The sequence below is a fragment of the Vicugna pacos genome, chromosome 2 (assembly GCF_048564905.1).
Source record: "Vicugna pacos chromosome 2, VicPac4, whole genome shotgun sequence".
NCBI lineage: Eukaryota > Metazoa > Chordata > Mammalia > Artiodactyla > Camelidae > Vicugna > Vicugna pacos.
In genome coordinates, this window is record NC_132988.1 from 111,320,902 (window position 1) to 111,342,528 (window position 21,627).

General features: G+C 43.6%; 1 protein-coding gene across 1 annotated transcript in view; it reads right to left on the reverse strand.

The window, feature by feature from the left end:
• Positions 1-545: 545 nt before the first annotated feature.
• CD38 (CD38 molecule) overlaps positions 546-21,627 on the reverse strand; it is a 44,664-nt gene continuing 23,582 nt past the window's right edge. Inside the window, exons 2-8 of the mRNA XM_006208126.4 lie at positions 15,530-15,659; positions 13,274-13,409; positions 7,982-8,067; positions 4,848-4,921; positions 4,649-4,741; positions 4,203-4,289; positions 546-646 (exon numbers count right to left, since the gene is read on the reverse strand). Coding sequence (XP_006208188.1) covers positions 583-646; positions 4,203-4,289; positions 4,649-4,741; positions 4,848-4,921; positions 7,982-8,067; positions 13,274-13,409; positions 15,530-15,659 — 670 coding nt within the window. The 3' untranslated portion in view covers positions 546-582. The remainder of the gene's footprint in view (positions 647-4,202; positions 4,290-4,648; positions 4,742-4,847; positions 4,922-7,981; positions 8,068-13,273; positions 13,410-15,529; positions 15,660-21,627) is intronic.

Below are 21,627 nucleotides of genomic sequence, written 5' to 3' on the forward strand. Positions count from 1 at the left end.
GAAATTATTAACAAATGGGAGGTGAAAATGTCTACCTCATAGTGCTGTTGGAAAGGCTGGCATTAAAGCACCAAGTACATGGGTAGCTTATATCCCACAGAACACTTCTCCCAATGTGACCCATAACCATGGCATTCATAGTTTATCTGTAGGAAAGGTACAGAAATATATCCTGAGACAAGATCATTCATTTAGAAATGTAACCTTTTCTGAAAAGTCTAGGCATTTACTTTTCTTGACCTGCCAATAAGAGAGGTTCAGTGTGGTCATTCTTCAGTAGAATGGATGTTACCAACATATCAACAGCATGAAAGCATCATATGAAAACTAAAATAAAATAACTTACTATAAAATTTCCATTCTATTTTTTTAAAACAATTATTTTTTTCTTGACTATTAGGAGATCAAAATAAGAACTACACCAATTACGTAAGTTAGTTCACGACTTTGGAGGAAAAGGCTTCCATCTGCAGTGTAGATACTATGACAGAGGATCCTCCCCAATCCTCTGGTTTCCACCAGCGTGGCCCCTGAGTCACGCATGTTGACATCTACTGCCAGGGCTCCACCGTGTTCACTGGCTCACATCCTGAGTGAGCAAGATGAATCCTCAGGATTTCTCACACACTGAAGAAACTTGACAGGTCTACGATGAGAAAACAAAAAAGGAGATTAAGAGGCAATACAATACACCTATGGTCAATTCACCAAGGACAGATGCCCCTTCGTTAACAACAAAAGCATGCGTGAAGTGTTAGCATCCACACAAGTTTCTCTCCTGCAGTGACAACATCGCGGAGAAAGGTGAAGTCCAAGAGTGAATGACTGGGGGAGGAGAGTATAGCTCAAGTGGTAGAGCACATGCCTAGCATGTACAAGGTCCTGGGTTCAATCCCCAGCACCTCCTCTAAAAATAAGTAAACCTAATTACCTGTCTCCCCTCGTCAAAAAAAGAGTGAACGAAAGGATGGCCCAATTGAATTTCATTTCACTTGGGAAGCCAAAGAATTATCAGAGAAGGGATGCTTGAATACATGGAGATGAAAACAGATGTCTGGCTCAGACATCACAGATATGTGTTATTAATGTCAGCTGAGGGTCAAGAAACAGCAGGAGCAGCACCCTGAAATGAGGAAGTGTTAGGTCAAAGTGTTAGGTCAAAGGGTCTGGCAGCACAGGGGGGTTCATAGACCCCCTGGGGGAAGGGGTTATAGACCCACTGGGGGAACGCTGGCAGCTGGCAGCCATCAGCAAGGGGACCACACAACCTTTGCACAGAACAATTCCTAGACAAGAATTAGCAGGTGAATGACTCTCATTTTCATAAAAATTAAATAACAAAGCAGCACAGTCCAATGGCATATGGAAGAGGTGGGTGGAGAGTGGGGAAGTGGTTCCTTAAATTGCAGCTGAACCTGATTTTGCTAAATGTGAGTCAAGAAAGAGATCCATAGAAGGCAGCTACCAGACCCCCTGGGCTTCTGGGATCTAGCCAACTGCCATGACCAGCTGGTCACAGTGGCTCTAAGTATAGTCACTCCATCCTCACCAATATGGTAGCCTGGAGCTCCCACATGAATACATTGGGGAGGGGAGGGGGAGAAGGGTGGGTAGTATCTGCTTTCTTAAGGAAATAATGCTATGAAAAAGGAATTTTTGTAAGGTTATTTAGGATTTTTGAAGCCACCTTTACTTTATAGTAAATGAAGAGAATATGAATATGTTTCTTGATTTGTCACTTATTGGGAATTCAATTTCAGAAAAGAGGCAGCAATTATGCTGTTAAAAGAATCTCTCTCCATTAATATGTAAATATTCACATTCAGTGTTTCAATAAAATGGACACACTTTTGATATGCTGGATAACACACTGATGGATAGAGACAGTGTATTTTTTTAAATTAACTTTATACTTTTAATCAAGCTTTTGGGTATGATTCCCAGTAAACAAATACAAAAATTGCATGTACAGTTACTAATTTACAGAAATAATGAATTTAAAACCAAGGTAGTTCACAATGAAAATTTTAAATACGACTTAAAATACTGAGTTTTTAGCCACTGCCCTAATGATGCTTCCTACGGCTTACATCCTCTTTACTACAACTTTTAAAAAATGCTGTTACCATTATTCATCGATATACCATCGGGTAGGAATAACAATTGAAGGTGTTAAACACACCTTGAATGGAATGACTCTAAAATTCCAAGGGAGATTTTTCTTTGCAAACTTTGACCTTTAATTATGTAGTACTTTGCTTAAAGCAGTCTATTTTATGCTATTACAATTTGTATTTAAATTATATATGAAATAAGAGACCTGTATTTTGAAGTAACATAAAAGGAGAAATGCATCCTCTAGGGTTTTTTTTAATATGCCACTAGGGGGCACTAGCCAGAAAGCATTCTGACCATTTGCTATTTTTAAAGTAACCCCCCCAAAAAATGCTGTGCTGTTCTGTTCACTCCACTGATTAAAACACGTGTTAAGAAATTCTGTGTACATTTTACAAGACTGATGTATGAAAAAGAAAGACTTTAAAGGTGTACACCCAAATGTTAATCGTGTTTGTCTCCGAGTGGCAGGACTTACTAAAGGGGAAGAGCTGAATCAGTAGATGGTCTAATCCATATAAACGTAATCACACTTCTGTTTGCTTATTAAACAACCATAGCGAAACAGCTGGACGAAAATTGGCTAAACTGGAAGGTATGTCTGGGATGGATTTATTTAAATTACAGTCTATGTCTGTATCTGTGACATTCACTCTGGGCTCCCCTGGACACAAGCAGCTTCTAGCAAAGCCACGAAACTCTTAGATGCAACAAGGGACTCTGTGGGCCTGGCAATTCAAAGAGGCATGCTAAATATATTATGGCCTCATGGTTGTGGAAGACCAACGGTGATTGCAGATATGATCCCCAAGTTTAAGGTCGCATGAGCTGATGCTCTGAATGACAGGCGCTGCCTTACAAATCATTTCCTTCCTAGATGGGCCAGTCCGCAAGTCCAGGTGGTAGGGATGTGTAATTATCCCTCCCAGGTGGAGACTTGAGGGAGTTTACCAGGACCGTGCAGTTTGGGGCCATTTGTGAAAAAATAAAGGGGGGAATGTTTAATGTAAGAAAAAAGATCAAAGAGTCTTGGAGATAAGACTCATCTCCATCCCCCAGTCTTCTCCTAGGTTTTAGTATTCTGTTTTTCCCAACACAAAATGTCTCTAAATAACTTAGACTGGTCAGCTGTCTGCCATGTTTCTTTTATAGTCGTTCCTTTGTTCTGTCTGTTTTCCCACTGAACCGCTGTAGAAGGCTTGTGTTATTTTCTGGCAGTTTCCAGAGAGAAGCCAGCTGACTGACGGGGAATTCAGGTCATTCGGGAGACAAAGCCCTCAGTGACTATTCCTTGAATCTGTCCTTCTGTCGTTCTGACATGGTCAGTGGGAAAGGCTGGTGACAGAAAGGAGGTGGGAAGAGGGTCCTAGCGTTCCAGCTTCTAGATTCTTTGCAACACTTTTTCTCTCTGCGTCTGTCTTGTAGCTATCCTATATGGGAGAATTTCCAAAGATGCTTTTAGCAAGGAGCCCTGCCTATATTAAGTAATTGGCCACAACTATAAAAATAGTGGAGGGAGGTCCCAGTTTTGATAACAGAGTTGCAGGTGACTTTAAAAATATATACCTATCTGTAATGTAAACTTTGCTCTAATAAACATGTATTACTGATAAAACCTTTTAAAAGATTTTATAGATTTTAATTTTTTAAAGATAAAGCTTAGTTAACTGCCATTTGGCAACTTACCAAGTGCTAGGTATCTACCCTGAGACCCAACTAAGGAAACTTCACATGCAAAATTATGCCAGGTCACAAGGATTTTATAAATCCTTTGCATTTGGCAAAATCAGCTTCTGCTCCCCTGAAAGCTAGGATCCCAGCTCAGGCCTCTCACATGGGAAACTGGGAAAGATGCCTCCAAGCCTGGGTCAGCTTTAGAGGCAAATCACTGCTTGAGTGGTGTGGGGCAGGAAGAGGAAAGAGGGTGGAGAAAGGTGGCCAACTGAAGGCCACTGGCTGGAAACGCCTTCTGGGCAGGGCTGGGCTGGGGAGGAACAGAGGTCACCATGGCTCACCATCCCAGGTCACCATCAGGGTGCCTGCGGGTGGCAAGGTGGTCATTTATTCTTCAAGGAGTAGTTAATTACCTGTAGTTATCCTGGCAGGTGAATTTTATATTTCTTTTACTCATAATCGATTTCAGGTCCATTATGGAGGAACCCGAGCATGAGTCACTGGGAAAGAAAGAAGAAGTGTTAAAATAACAAGATCTCACAAACATTCCCTGTCTCTTAGTTTCTTCTAGGTAGCAGGCCCCGGGCAAGGTCGTGGAGTAAAGAGGTGAAGCAGAGGTAGCTTCTAAGAGCTCACAGGTCAGCAGGGGAGCAAAAGGTATAACTAGGTAGATGCCTACTATGGAGACAAAATTAAGAGACTGTTGCAATGGGGTGAGTGTAGAGTGAGGCCCCATTCATTTCCTGAGCCAGGCTTTTCTCAGTGAATTCCTGTGACTGGATTCTTTCATGGATTGATTCCTAAAACGACCTTGAGAATATATGGTACAATATATATGGTACAAGATAGTAATACACACCTGGGGCTTTTTCCAATGTCGTGCATCACCCAGGCCTGCAGTGTATGAACCTTCTCTGGATGCAAATTATGGACTTCCACGCTTCCAAACGTGCTAAGATAGAAGAGACCAAGAACACCATTAACCCTATTCAGGCATCCACAGCCTTCAATACGAAACTGTGCTAACCCTTGCAAATAGGATGCAAAGAAATAAGTACCTGTCTTTACTAAAGGCGTTACTGAGGGATCCATTGAGCACCACTTGGACCATACCACAGGCATTTTCTGCAAACTTAAAAAAAAAACAAAAACAAAAACACCATTCTTTAGCATGCAAACTTAATTGCCATGCACCGGGAGTTCCATTCAAAACAGCTCTTCGCATCGGCTAGCGGGTTAAGGAGGAACAGACCAGTCTGTGTGGTTCTAGCTCAGTCATGCCAGGTTTGTGTGATTTTCATCCCAAGCCATTGGAGGGATCATGCCTCCCAGAAGAGTTCTGGAAGCAGTTGCTCCAATCTGCGTCTGAACAATGAAGTTCAACGTCATGGTTGCCAAATTGGTGATTCAGAAGTCAGAAGTCCAGATCAGTAAGAGCAACATCACGGCTGGGGGAGGAGGATGAAAGCACTTTCTTGGTACCATGCACTGTAGACACTGCACATTTCACCCAGTGGGAGCAGAGTGGACACTTCAGGAGTAAAACAAATAGGACACCAAGAAAAAAGAAACTGGAGAGAAGATGACACTGAAAGCTACACTAGCATAAGGAGAGATGGAGAATGAATGAGTGAGTGAGTGAATATTTCTGAGCAGCGGTTTCATTTCTTCATGCAACAGACATTCAGCTGGAATCTTCACGAGTCACCAGGGAAAACAAAATGTGCAAAACTAAGCCATCTACGTGTTTCTTCCAGAGGCCCAGCCAGACGGCTGGGACTAGGTCAGATAGCCTTCTCACATCCGCCAGCTATATCGCATTGTGAAGACCAGCTTCACGAGGGCACTGAGAGCCCTGTGAGAGCTGTGAGCCTGGCTGTCCCACTGCCCACCCCAGCCCTGAGCCCCGTAGCCCGTACACAGCACAGCGTGGGAGCCCAGTGAAAACCTGTGGAGCGAGAAGAGGGAAGGAGGGAGGGAGGGAAAGAGGAAGTAGGAAGTCCAAATATGCTATGATGGAGATGGGGGAAGACCCAGAAAAGGCATCATGGAGGACCACGAAAGCCAAGTCCAGAAGGATGACCAGGATTCCACCTGGCAGAGGCTGAGGCAGCTGCAGACAGAAGGGCCTAGGAGCGTGAGAGAAGAGTGTCATCCTGGGGCAACGTTCAGTAGATGCTGGAGTTGGGTAGATACGTCAGTTCTTGGAGGGCCATGAATGCTTTGCCAAGGAATCTGGCCTTTCCTCTGCAGGAGATAAAGCACCACTGAACAATCTGAAAGAGAACTGTGACAATTCAATGAGGTGTCCGTCTTTCTACCAGGGGTGATGAGCAGAGGAGAGAGGTCCAATGATTATCCATCACAAGTGCTGAGTCAGCGGAGTGCCTAGCAAGTCCAAACACTGACCCTGCAGTACAGAATTCTCACCAGCCCCACACAGTAAGTATGGGGTCGATTTGCCCCAAAGTGTCGTCACCTGGAAGTGAGAAAGTGAGACGAGGATTCAAACCACCAAGCAGCACTGCCTGAAAAGAAAGGATCTAGCAGGACGAAAGAAGCCCACTTACGTACATCTATGAGCATCTGGTCAAGATAAAGGAGTGGTCCCAGGGGGCTCACAGAGGAAGGGCGCCTGCCATCCCCTTCGCTGGACTCCCAGCCCCAAGGACAGTGTGGAGAACACAAGTAGGTGCTTGACACGTGTAAAATGTGACTTGGCTTTAAAAGCTTTCAGCAACAGCACTGCCACAAAATGTATCAGAGAGGGATAACATAAATCAAAACTCTTCTCCAGCAAAGCCAGCAAAAAAAACAACAAATCTGGAGTGCCTCTAATTTTCACAGCACATAGTAGGTACTCAACAAATATTTGTTCACATAGCAGGTACTCCACAAATATTTGTTGAATGCATTCTGAGTTGGCTGATGGATGGCGGGATCTTGTTTAAGCTTTGCAGCAACCCTACAGGACAGGCATCATTTTTATCTCTATTTGACAGATAAGGAATCTGAAGGGCAGAAGAGTTAAAAGAATCTGTTCAAGTTTAAGCAGTTTCCTTCTTTCAAACCTCAGGCTATCTCCTTCTCTCAACCATCCCAGGGTTTGCTTGAATCTCCTTAAGGTAGCTTAGACTTTCAGCTCTGCTACTTACCAGTCCATTGACCTTGAATGAATCACTTAACCTCTTACCTGGAACAAGGGGATCTGTACCTTCTCACAGCATCAATGGTGAGGACTGAATGAGACGACACAGGTCAGGCACCTGGCCCAGGACTTTTCATAAATATGCACTTAACAAATGTGAGTCTTCACCCACCCTAGCTCCTCAGATGTCTAAATTTACTTTTGGAGAAATCTGAGTAGTATAGTTTTATTTTCTCCTCTTTTTTCTATTCATTTCTTTTTTTCTTTCTCTCCCCTTTTTTCCTAGTCTACTTGCAAGCAAGCAACTCAGAAGACAAATAAATGTGCACAGGGAGAAGGTATAGCTCAGTGGTACAGCGTGTGCTCAGCAGGCATGAGGTCCTGGGTTCAATCCTCAATTCCTCCATTAAAATAAATAGATAAATACGCACAAAGGCAGCTAGAATCAGAAGTAGATAGAGGGGAGGTCAGGGAGAATTTCCCAGCCTGGATTCTGGATCTGGAGTCGGACAGTTTGGGATAAGCACCCAGGTCTGCCCCTTACTGGGCACATTTAGTAGCATCCTTATTTACCTGCACCTCCACCTGTCATCTGTAAAATGGATGTGATGCTCATGGGACCTATGTCATAGGATTCTGGTGAGACTGAAGGATTTTAATCCACGTTAAAGACCTGAGGAATTGCACCTGGCACACAGTAAATGGTCTGCAAATGTAGATTATTAAGACTGCTCCAGGAATCTAAAGTCGGCCAATCCTCACAGCAGAGGATTAAACCAAGCCAGAGATGCCTGGCAGCCAACACCAAAAAATGGGTAAGAGCAGGAGTCTTTAATGGGAGCCCAGGGACCTTCAATAGATGCCCGAAATTTTTATGTGAAAATCTTCTGGCGTGTGCTTACGAACATTTTTCTCAGGAAAGAATTCTAAACTTTGTTTCTAAGAGGACCTGTGATCCCAAACGAATTAAAACCAATCACTGACTGGATGACCTCTTAAGCTCTTTGGTCTCCAGGATTCTAGAATTTCACTTGTGGTACTTACCGTTTTGGACAGCACCTTCCAGAATACAGACACAGAGTTGTTCTTGCAGTCTTTCCTCCAGTCTGGACAAGATTGATAGTTTATTTCTGAAAGACATAGTTACAGAGAAATAATTAAAGTGGAAAAGAAAGGGTCTAATTCATCTCTGTTCTTTCCCAGCTATTGGATCACAGTGGAGCCACTTTCCAATGGCAGCACTGCCAAGATGGAGGATGGAGAATGGACACATCTCAGCCCAATTTAACTAAGTGCCCCTGAATCCCTTCCAAGTCCTTACCTTACCCTCCAAATCCCAGACAGGAACACGGTGACCAATGTTGAGTCATCATTCTGGGAAACTGCAGCTAAAGCTCATCTGGCAGAGACGAGCCGCAACATTACTCCCTCTCCCAAGGAGCATTGGAGATAAAACTGGGCCCACAGGGGCCCCTCTTGTCAATCTCCCCTCTGCTCCCTGCCAACCCCCTCTTCTTGACAGCCTTCCTCCCACTTCCCTCAGTCCCCACACCCTTAGGCTCAGACGCCCTCAAAGTCTTTCTGCATTCTCTCCGTCCTGATAGGCCCAGCTGTCGGGGAGGAACCACACACACAAGGCGTGAATATATAGTGTCTGTGTTATTTCTCCCAAGGATTTCTGCCTTAGTGCACAGACATTTATTTTGATTTTTTTTGGTGTATAATTGAAAAATAAAATTGTAAGATATTTAAAGTGTACAATGTAATAATTTGATATCACACACCTTATGAAAAGATTCTCCCTGATCAGGTTAATGAACACATCCATCACCTCATATTCTTTTTTTTTTTTTTTTGGATGGTAACATTTAAGTCCTACTCTCATGGCAAATATCAGTTATGCAATACAGCGTCAGCAAATATAGTCACCAGGCTGTACATTAGATCCTTGGATCACATCCATCTTATAACTGAAAGTTGGAACCAACTTCTCCCTCCACCTTCCAGCCCCTGGAAACCACTTATGTCCTCTCTCGTTTCTGAGTTTGGCATTTTTTTTTCAGATTACACATATAAGTGACACCATGCAGTTAGGATGGGTGAGTCTCAATCCAGTAAGACTGATGTCCTTATAAGAAGGAGAAGATTGGTCACAGAGACAGACGTGCACAAAGAGAAAATGACAGAGACACACAGAAGGAAGACAGCCATGTGATGATGGAGGCAGAGGTTGGAGTGATGTATCCACAAGCCAACAGGCAAAGGCTTCTTTTCTAGAGCATTCAGAGACCATGGCCCAGACAACACCATGATCTATGACTTCCGGCCTCCAGAGCTGTGAGAAAATAAATTTCTATTGTTTTATGCTACCGAGTATGTGACACTTCATTACAGTAACCACAGGAAACCAGTATAACCACAGATGTGGGCTTGACGGCCAATGACAGGAAAGAAAGTTCTACATCAGAAACCCTTCCTGGGATGAGGAAGCAATTCTGGGAGTTTTAATAATAACTGAATGCTGTAAAACCAAAATTGCACAAATTTTTAAAATTTCCATGTACGGAGATAAATAATTACTGTGGAGTCCAAAGATAAATTTGAATCATCTCCCCACAGAGGCAAAAATGTTGACAATAATGAAATGAATACACATTTTGTAAGGAGTTACAAAGTGCTCCCGTTCATAGGTTTTCATGAACATAAAGCTTTTTCATCTTAACAGCCACATCCAGAGAGCAGTCTCTGAGTTTATCACCACCCCTCTCCCCAGAAGGGTGTCTGCCTTGCCACCTGCCCTATTCACACATACCATTAAATGAAATTTTAAAATCAGAGGGAAAAAGAAAAGGGGGGAAATTTTTCATTAAAGAAAGAGAAATTAAGTACATAAAAAAGCAGAGTAAGAAGTTTAAAAAGAGAGATTAGAAGGCTATAACAGAAATTAAGACTTTAGTAATAAAACAAAGAAACAAGGCAAAACTAAGGTAGAAAAAATTGACAGAAAACGTTTAAGCCAGACTATAGAACGGTTAAAACATGAAAATTAGGAACCTGAAAGACAGCGAATAAAATAAGGAGGTCAGTTTTTAACGATTTTTTTTAATCAGTAAAAACTGAGGCCAAAAAGGAAGTAGACAAAATGAAACAACCTATACAAAATTCAATTAAAAAGAAAGAAAAATAAAGAACTCTAAAAGATAAATAGATAACAAATAGATCTTTAAAAGTTTATATATCTCCATTTTATTCTAAGAAAGACTTGAGGTGAGAAACTGAAAAATAAAGCCAAAAGAGAAAATTTTACAGAAAACACATTTAAAAGCTAAAAGAATTAAATGAATGACCAAGAAAAGCTAACTTGTGAAAAGGGAAATTAAAAAAAGGAAAGTAAAAAATATGGCAAACAAAACTATAAAGTTTAACCAAGAAGAAAATGAATAAATGGAGAGATATATTCCTATACCATATGTCTGGGTGGAAAGAGTCCAGATTAAAGATTAAATGAAAAACTACAAAAATAAAAATGCTAGGTGAAAATACAGAAGACTTTTCAATCTTGAGTGAAGAAAATCTAAGCCAAATATGAAACCAGCAGCCAGACAGGAAGGGGTCAACAGATTAACTGCATTTCTGTGTGGCCAAAGACAGAATATAAACAGTATTAAAAAGAAAAATGGAAACTGAGAAAGATAGATTTGCCACCTCTGTGGCAGAAAACAGGCAGGATGGCATGTGGTTAAGAACACACGATCTCGAGCCAGTAATCCTGGGTTTGCAACCAGCTGTGTCACTTACTAGCTGGCAAGTTACATAACAGCCCTGTGCCTCAGACTTCTGGCCTGTAAAATGGGATTATCATAGGACCTCCTGGGGCTGTGAAGGGTTAAACAAGTGAAAATTCATACAGCATGTGCAGCAATGGCTGGGACTTCGTAAGTACCCAATAAGCATTAACTACTATTGTTACTTTATATAGAACTTCTATAAATAAGAAAACAACAGACAACCCAATAAAAAAGGATTAATACACAAACTGCCAGTTTACAATGGAAATAGAAATATCGATCATTAAATATACAAGTATGCTCACCTTACAATAAAAAAATGCATAATAAGCCAAAGTATTATTTCTTTCTCAGGTTGGCAAGACATTATAAAGTATTAATGGCCAGCGTTGGTGAGGGTGTGGGCAAATGAGATCATATATTTTGAGAGTATGAATTGTTACCACCTTTTGAATAACAACTTATCAGTTTCCACCATAATTTATTCCACACTGAAATTTCATCTGTAGACATTTATCTTTCAGACATACTTCCACAAGCTTGCGGGTGTATATGTGCACAGAAGCACTCCTTGTAACAGTGGTTGGAACAACCTAAATGTCCATCAGTAAGAGATTGGTCAAATAAATTATGATGTGTCCACAGAGGAAATACAATGAGGCTTTTTAAAAAAAAGGATGGCTGTATGAATACCTATTAAGTGAATAAGTCAAGTTGCAAAACAGTATGTGTACCTTTCAGACAGACTGTCCCCGACTTAAAGATGCTTCGACTTAGGATCTTTCAGCTTTACGATGGTGTGAAAGCGATACACGTTCAGTAAAAGTGGTGTTTAGAATTTTGAATTTTGATCTCTCCCTGGGCTAGTGATACGTGCTGTGACACCCTCTTACCACGCTAAGCAGCGGCAGGGAGTCACAGCTCCCGGTCAGACACGCCATCACCAAGGTAAATAACCCATACGCTTACAACCACTCGGTACCCAGACAACAATTCTGTTTTTCACTTTCAGTATAGTATTCCGTAAATTACATGAGATATTCAACATTTTATTATAAAATAGGCTTTGTGTTAGGTCATTTTGCGCAGCTGTAGGCTAATGCATGTGTTCTGAGTTTGAGGTGGGCTGGGCTAAGCTATGATGTTCAGTGGGTTAGGTTTATTAAATGCATTTTTGGCTTATAATATTTTCAACTTACAATGGGTTTATTGGGGCTTAACCCCCTCATAAATCGAGGAAGATCTGTACATGCTTATATGAGCAAGAGGAAATGTAAGATACGGATCAAATTGTTGACAACAGTCACCCTTTGGGAAGTAGCCTGGAAATTGAGGAGGGAGGGGAAAAGGCATTTTTTACGGTTCGCTTTTATGCATTTCTGTATATGCAAGTATTTTTCAACTGAGTGCATCATTTTTGTAATTGGAAATAATGCAAACCTGGGTCGAAGACACTACAACAATAAAATTTTAAATAAAGTCAAAAACAAAAATAAGAATAAAACAATGTAAAGTAAAAAGATCCACCATATAAATAAAAAGAGAAAGAAAAAAAAGAGTGAAATGAGCTCAATAGGGTTTTCTGAGTAGAAAACACCTTCCCAAGGTGAGGTGTTTTGGGTCTTTCTGGGCAAGGTAAGACCATCTTTGAACAAGAGCAAAGCCACACACTGGCTGAGACGCAGAGAGGCTCAGCGCGTGGCCGCTGCGTCTGTTCTGTGGAACGAGAACTTTGGCCTGATTTGCAGCCACATGAATGGACCTGGAGATCATCATTCTAAAGAAGTAAGCCAGAAAGAGAAAAAAAGATACCATATGATATCACTTATATGTGGAAGCTTAAAAAAAATGATACAAATGAACTTATTTGCAAAACAGAGACAGACTCACAGGCATAGAAAACAAACTTCCGGTTACCAGGGGAGAAAGAGGGTGAGGAGGGATAAATCGGGAGTTTGGGATTTGCAGATACTAACTACTATCTATAAAATGAACACCGTGGTCCTACTGTACAGCACAGGGAACTATAGTCTATATCTTGCAGGAACTTACGGTGAAAAAGAATATGAAAACGAATATATGCGTGCTCATGTAAGACTGAAGTATTACACTGTACACCAGAAATTGACACAACATTACAAACTGACTATATGTCAATAAAAATACATATATACTGAAAAAAAGAACTTTGGCCTTATTCCCTCCGAGGCCTCAACCTGCTCCAGAATTCCTTGGTCCTGGATGAGGTGCATATAGAAAGCAGAACCCCAACAGTTCAGATGCAGGCTGCTCCTGCACTCAGAAGGGAGGGGGCCAGGGAGCTTGGCACCCCCAAACCCTGGGGTCCATTTTTCTAGAAAACAGGAGTCAGTCTGAAAAGCGCTACTGTACATCAATAAGGATACAGGTGCCATCAGTTTGGGTACCTGCGGCTCCTTCCTCCGGATGGATCTTCTAGGATCCCTGGCAGAGCTCAGGGCCGCTGCGCCCTGCACGCCCCCTGCGCCCTGCACGCCCCTTGGCATCCCCAGAGGGCACGGATCCTCACCAGAAGAGCCTGAGTCCCCGCACCAGGTGAGGCCGTCGGCCACGTAACCCAGCAGCGTGTTCTCCAGCGTGAACATCTCCTGCCGGACCCATGTGTACTGATGCGCCAGCTCCTTTGTTCTGCTCCAAAAGACCGTCTGAGAGAGAATGAACACCATCTATTGTTGAGATCATCTGTCATCTAGTATCCATTTACTAAGTCAAAAAAAAATCAAATCCACATCTTTTTAAACAATGGAAAACGTAAGAGTAAATCACCTACAGTAAGGGTAAGTGTTGTTGAGTGAATTACTGCTTTGTGTGTGTGTGTGCGCGTGCACGCGTTCTCTAGGTCACAATGTAAAACGAATGTATTATTCAGGATGGCAGGGGAAAAAGTCTGAAAGCCCCTGATCAAAATCCTACAATAAATCTAAGCTCAAACACATCTAGGGGAGGCATTAGGAAGTTCCAAACTTCCTAAAGTTATCTGCCAAAGAATTTTGTCTATGTGCTACTTTCTGGGAAGTGCTTTTGATTCTTAAAGAGCTCCATAATCCCAGCTTTCCCCTCAAAACTCCCCCATCGCCATACAAAACAGGAATCGAACACATACAGTGAGTTTTTTCAGGGTCCCTTGTAACGGCATAGAAAGTCAAATTTCAGAACAATCTTCTGTCTCATGGATCTATTCACTCCTCATAGGAGGCAGTGGAGGCTACGGTTAAAAGCCTGGGTCCTGGAGTCACGCTGACTTAAGAAATGGCATCACTGCTTACTAGCCGTCTGACCTTGGGCAACCACAGAGTTGCTAAGCCTCACTTTCCCCATCTGTGAAATGGTATCGATAATCATTGCAAGGAACTCCTGAGATGCTGAGATGAAATGAGACAATGCAAATAAAGTGCATGTCTGTGTCACGGTCACTTATTCGACCAGTGTCCCTGGGTGATGCTTTGCCCAGCGGCTCCTCTGTGAGACCTTGTGCTCAGCGCACCAGCCACAGCTCCAGCTCAGTAGCTCCAGCTCTAACGACGGGAGGAGACGCTGTCATTTGTGGCTGGCCCAAGGGCTTCGTAAAGATGATTTGAGGCACATTGAATTTTCACCTCAAATGCTGACTTTAGAAAACATGTACTCTGTTACAGACCTTCTCCAGTATAACTAATGTATTAGAACCCAGGACTCTCTGGCTCTAAATCTTGAGCCATTTACATTTCAGCTGGTCACTTTCCAGACGATCAAACGTGAGAAATTGTGAAGGAAAAGCCCAGCTGGGCTAACAAGCTAAGTCACAAATCTAAGTGCAACAAGTGTCGGATTACTGATCTGAGTTCTGCTGGGCTAACTCATAAATCTGAAGTTTAGTGTCAGTCTATTGGGCTAACGAGCTAAGTCACAAATCTAAGTGTAATAAGTGTCGGTTTACTGATATAAGTTCTGCCAGGCTAATTTGTGAATCTAAAGTTATTGTCAGTTTACTGGGCTAACAAGCTAACTCATAAATCCAAGCTCAACAAGTGTCAGTAACGTGATCTGTTCCAAATTGATAAGCTCCAGTGTACTGATTCCTTGCTTTTTGTTGTTTGAACCTCATTGGCTAATAGCCCATACTTGTAATTAACCCTATAAAACCTCATGTGCACGTCTTGGAGGTGCTCAGAGCTTCGGAGCAGAAGCCCCTCTGAGCCCGCCTGCGTAATACATCTGAGTACTCCAACCCTCCGAGTGGTGCTTGTTCCTTGGCTGGCCTGTCATTTCCGTAACAAAATCACTGGTCACCTAAACTCTCCAAGCCTCGGTTTTTTCACTGGTGAAATGAGGATGCTGATAGCTGACCTGCCTGTTCCACGGGTTGACTGTGAAAACCTAACAGGAGAGTCCTTTGTAAGCAAAAAAGGCACTTAGCAAAGGCAAAATGGCATCGTTGTCACCATCACCATCATCATCACCACCAGAGACCAGGGAGGGTTTTGCAGTTATATAAGGTGGGTTATTTTTGTTTGGGTTGGATTGGGTTTTGTCTGATTTTTGGTCGACTCGCCTTCCCTCTTTCCATGTCCCCAATTCTCTCTCTTACCTCCCGTCTGCAGATGTCCTAAATCCTGATGACATCTGGTCTCCCCATGGCCTCAGCCTGACCTCGACTCCTGCCAACCATGCCTACATCCTAATACCCAAATTTTCCTCCTTCTTCATTCTGGTCAAAATTCAGTCCCATGACCTCTTCCCTCTGGCTTTTATCTTCAGTTTTAAATCCATAATTTGACCCAGTTACCTTGTCACAAGGCACAGTTTGACTCGTCAGCTCCATCAGTGGGTGGTAGTCTTCCTCTGTCACCTCGCAGGGGTCCTTAAAAATAAATGCATTCCTGAAGGTCTCCTCGATCTTTTTGCAATCTCTATCTCTGAGAGATAAAACATGGGAAGTAAAAATGAGTAATTTGGTTTCAAACGTATGTTTAGAACATAACTATCCAAAAAGAATCTCATTGAAGAAGCACCCACTGTGTGCCAAGTAGTTCATACACATCATCTCATCCAGTGCGTGCAGCATTTTTATGAGATGAGCATCACCCTCCCTGCCCTACAAGGTCCTTGCCCTCACGGGGCTCACACTCTGGTTAGAGAGGCAGACAGTATACAGACTAGCAAATACATTAACAAAGTAAGTACGGATTATGATGAGAATGCAGGAAATCAGTGGGGAATATTGAAGCAATGACCACTTTAGGGAGGCTGGTCAGGAGAGGGCTCCCGGAGACTAAACATTGACAGGGTGTGCTTTTCAGAGAGAGGGCTGCAAGTGCAAAGGCCCTGAGGCAGAAAAGAGCTTGCTGATTTTGAGGAAGTGAAAGAAGAACGGGGAGGGTGGGGGGTGGGCAGTGGTGAGAAATCAAGTCAGGAAAATAACTGATAGGCAGATCCCTCAGGTCTTTCAGACCAAGGAAACAATTTCAGATTTTGCCCTAATTACCATGGGAAACCAGTGGATGGTTTTAAGCATGAATGTGGCCTCAGCTTTTTTGTGGTTTTGAAGAATCACTCTGAAAAACTCTGTGCTAGCCCCAAAGATGGAGAAAAGTCTCTGAAGCAGAAATTTCAGATCTATGTCCCTTTCCAATAGCTCCTGGCAGTGAGAAGGCAGGCAGGCCAAGCAGAAGAGACTGAGGAGAGGGAGGGGAGCCAGGGCAGATTGCAGCCAGAACTTCCTTTGTGTTTGTGTTAACAAGTGCACATGAGCCCATCACTTCTAGGGGAAAGGAGGTGGGCTTCCACTGGGAGAGCTCAGGTAGCATCAATACCGGGACAAACTCCAGCCTTTGGACCCAGCACCCTAGGACAGCATCCTAAGGATGGGTCAGGCAGCCTGACTTGGGGGCGTGAACACAAGCCCCGAGTTTTCTATCCCTCTGAGCCCTACCCCAGCAGTGCACATGCAAAGCAGTTTTCCAGAGGGTCTTCTGGAAGCCCTCCTGACTCAGAAGGGCCAAGTCGAGTGGATTATTCCTCCTGATAAGCCAAGAAATCACAGACTATCAGTGAGGTCACAGGCCCTCACAAGGAAACCACCCTGTGCACCTGCTGTTTTTGGGACAGGAAACAAGGGAAAGCCATTTTGTTGAGGACAAGGAGGGAGGCCCTTGGGTTAGGCTGCCTATCTCAACACTGGCTCCGCCTCTTATACTGTGCATCCCTGAGAAAACCACTCAACCTCTCCCTGCCTCTCTTTCCTCATCCAGAAAGTATCTGCTGAACTCAGATGTCCTGGGATTAAATAAAGCACATGTTAAATGCTTTCAGAACAGTGCTCTGCACAGAATAAGGGTCCAGTCAATATCAGCATTATATTTCCTTCCTTTCTTTTTGTGCCCCTTGCTCAGACCTTCCTGGCTGTGAGCAGACATCCCCAGCCAGCAGAGGCAGTCGTGGCCTGTGGCTCATGGGTTAACCTTGAACATGGCTTATCCTCACAGGGTCCTGAAGGACACATATGGTCGATACATCCCACACCTGGGGTGGTGGGAACACACAGGTGCTCGGGGTCGGGTCTAGGGCACATACACAGGCTAGAGGATAGCAGCCCGCTTGTCCCCTTGTCCAAAAGCAACATGTGTTTCTCCTTGCTCTCAGTTTTGTATGGGCACCCATCCTCACTTTAGTAAAAATCAGCTTAGAAAATGTAACAGTTTCAATGTAAAACAGCCGCAGGACAAAATTCCAGACCAGTCACCCACTTGCTTGGTGAGCTGAAGTAATAACAGCAACAGTGACAGGCAGCATTTATCAAGGGCTGCGTATATGTGTCACGTACACATTTCATTTAACCTCATACAACTTCTATGAACAAGTATATCAGGATTTGATCTGAGTTAATAAGACCTATAACTGCAGATAGAATTTTATTTTTCTCTCACATATGAATCTAGAGGTCAGTACCTGGAACTGGCAAGACATTTCACATTGTTGGAGACCCATCTGCTCAGTCCAAAATAGCTGCTCCAGTTCCAGCCATCATGACTACATTCCAGCCAGTAGGAAAGGTTAGAGAAAAGAAAGGGGATGAGAAAGGAGAAGGAAGAGGAAGGAAAAGTAGCAGCAGCAGTGGACACCTGCCAGCTGCCTTGTAAGAACAGGTACTAGAAAATGTTTATTATTTGCTCTTGTCTTAATTGCCAAAATGTAGTCATAGGGGCACACTTCGCTACAGAGGAAGATGAGAAATGCAGCCTTTAATCTTGATGGCCATTCCACTTCTAAAAGCATGATTTTACTATAAGAAGATATTACCTCACACCTGTTGGAATGGCTATCAACAAAAAGAACACAAATAACAATGTGGGTGAAGATGTGGAGAAAAGGGAACCCTCATACACTGTTGGAGGGGATGTAAATTGGTGCAGCCACTGTGGAAAACAGTGTGGAGTTTTACTCAAAAAACTAAAACTAGAACTACCATATGACCCAGCAATTTCACTCCTGGTATATTTCCAAAAAAGGAAAAAACACAAAAATTCTAATTCGAAAAGATACATGCACCCTAATGTTCATAACAGCATTGCTTATAATTGCCAAGATATGGAAACAACTTAAGTGTTCATTGACTGATGAATGGATAAAGAAGATGTGGTATGTATATTCAATGGAATACTACTCAGCCATAAAAAAGAACAAAATTTGGCCATTTGCAGCAACATGGATGGACTTGGAGGGCATTGTGCTAAGTGAAATAAGTCAGAGAGAGAAAGACAAATACTGTATGATATCACTTATATGTGGAATCTAAAAAATACATCACATTAGTGAATGTAACAAAAAGAAGCAGACTCACAGATAAAGAGAACAAACTAGTGGTCCCAGTGGGGAAGTGGGGAAAGGGCAATACTGGGGTGAGGAAGGGGGAAGTGAAAACTATTGGGTGCAAGATAGGCTCAGGGATGTATTGTTCAGCACAGGGAATATAGCAAAAATTTTGTAATTACTGTAAATGGAAAGTAACCTTTAAAAATAGTATACTTTTTTTATTCGTTAAAAACAAAAAAATTCAAAAATAAAATAAAAGCACAGTTTTAATTCTAGAGACGGGGCCAGGCTGCAGGCTCTGTCAGAGGTAGATATCACCATTGCCCCATTTTAGCCACAAAGAGGAAACTTTAAGGCTGTGAATTTAACCAAGGTGCCTAAGGTCGCATGATGAGTAAGTGGTGAAGCGGGACTGGACCCCAGGTCGGTGACAGCCTGGTGGCCAGATGCTCACAGCACTGCTACACACCGCCCCATCCTCCTGTCTTCACCTGTAAGATGGAGATAGTAACACTTCATGCCCTGGCAGCTTTCCAGGATTAAATGAGATAACATGTGACATGCCCCTGGCCCCCGGGAGGGGAGGCCTCTTTCATGGAGGCCCCTCTGCTTCCCCAACCTGCACAGGACACTTCAACTGTATCCCAGCTCACCTGTAAAACTGGGCCGAGAAACCACTGTCCCCCTGGAGCCACCCATACATTACAGACTTAAGGGAAAACCGTCATTGCATTATGAGCTTCAAAACCCATCAACATTTATGGGCCACCGTTATGGGACATTTAGAAGAAAGGTGTTTATCGGCTATTTCACTTTAGGAGATCATGTAATTAAATTCCATTAATGTAATGCATTACTCAGGGCTTTCCTGTTGTCAGCCCACCTCCCTCGTGCAGTCTTAGGCCTCTGTCCTCAGCAGCAAAGGGTGGAGAAGGAGAGACGTCTTCCTGAGATGAAGGACAAGGGAATGCCCCACCACGAAAGATCTGGCTGTTAAGAGAAATAGCCATGCCGTATACCCACCACGTACCGGATGCTTTCATCACCAAAAACCAGAGTCTCGTGGAGAACTCACAAACCTCCAAAATTTTTTATGCTTTGTAGGTATGTGAAGGATAAATACTGCCAACCGTATCAGTAAACAAAGAATGCTAAAGCCATCAAGTCCTCAGCGGCTGCCGCCACCCCCTAGTGAGGACAAGCCTGCAGCCCAGCCTCTGCAGCCACTCACCATGGTGCCCTCTGAGGGGACTCAGAATAAGAAAGGACAGGACACTGGCCCTAGATAGCTGGGTGTTTGTCAAAGGAATGAATTCAGTGAGCCCAAATGTTTGCTCCCTCCCAGACATAGAAAAGCGCTAAATTCTCTAACTTGAGATGCCTGGCTCTCTTTAGTTAACAAGTAAGCTTTTAATGTTCCAACTACCTGGTCTCTGTTGTAAAGCTCCTATATATATCCTGGCTCCTCTTGGGAGCAGTCCCTCAGAGCCATCTGAGAGGCTGTCATCCCGGCTCGAGTCCTCCCGCCAAATAAAACATAACACTCGACTTTTAGGCTGCGCATTCATTTCAGTCAACAGGTATGCAGACCTCCTTCAAGAAACATTACCTTAAGGGTTCAAGAGATCCAGGTTAAAAATGTAACAGACTTCCTTGTTGAGGTGGAGCAGAGTTTAGAATGTCAGAGTTGAAACAGACTTTGGACGAGTTTATAACTCAACCATCTTCCTTTTCTCTTCAGAGACCAGAGCCCCACAAGCAAGAGGAAATGGAGAGAGGTGATGAGAAGGCTGGGACGGGCTTTAGGAAGCTACTTTTCATCCTTAAAATCAAAAGTGAACATTTCGCCCTGGATGTGCAAGGAAGCATTTTAAGGGTGCGTATATATATTTATATATATATAAAGAATTGGGGCCACGTGTACAGATACGTCTGCAGTACTTATTCACACACGTCCTGGCAGAAATGGGCCTCAAGTTCACCAGTGTGGCTCTAAAAAGGTGAGCCCTTAATTTAGTTATTTGCAAAAATCCACAAGCCTCATTATTGCCCCCGTGGATAGAGCACGGTTCCATCAACTCAAATGGTACCCGAGAAAAAGCCGTTTTGAGTAAGCTGGCTGGGCTCGAGGAAACAGAGGGCCTCGGGGATCCCTGCATCCAGCGGAGAAGGAAGCGAATCTCTCTGACTGAGAAGCAGTGAGGGACGGTAAGCGCCATTTCTGGGAGCTCAGGATCTTCTCTTCAACGGCTCCTCCGTTCCAGAGTCAGAGGGCTTAGCTGTGATGCCCCAGGGCACCTGCTGCTCAAGGTCATGCTGTGAAGGGGGTCCTTAGCCCAGAGGCTGCTCTGGGAGCTCAGTCCGTGCCTCTGGTCCCCGCTCAGGGCTGCTCACCCAGAAGGGCTGTCGGATGTCTCAGGTCCTGAGCTCCGGCCACACTCGAGGGTCACCTGCGGAGCTTGGGGAAATGCACAGAGCCAGGCTGCAGACCAACCAAGGCAGGGTGTGGGGAGGGGAAGAGCAGAACCTGAAGTTTTCCAAGGTCTCCCCCACTCTGTCCTCCCCCAGCCCCTGGAAACAGCCCTCTGTCTTCTGTCTCAATGAACCTGAAGCCGGTGCCACCTTCTGTAAGTGGACTCAGACAGGATTCTTCTTGCGTGACTGGCGTGTTTCAGTGAGCAGCGTCCTTCCAGCCGGTCCATGCTGTGACACGTGTCAGAATTCCTTTCTCAGGCTGAGTAACGTTTCACTGTCAGTTACTCACCACTCTTTGTTTTTCTGTTCACCCGTCTGGGACACTTGGCTCGCTTCTTCCACCCTTTCTTTCATTCTGCAAATACTTACCAGGGGCTAACAGCAAGCCCCACGCAGGCACGGGGCTGAAAAAGTTAACTCACACCGTGTCTATCCTCAGGGCACTCATGTTTTGGTAAAGGGTGGACAAAGACCAAAACAAATTACAATTAGAGCCCTGGTGACTGGCCCGAAGCACTCAAATTTGCAAACACAATCAAAAGGAGACGGTTTTCGAATTTTATACTCCAGAGGATAGAAACAGGACTTAAAATACGA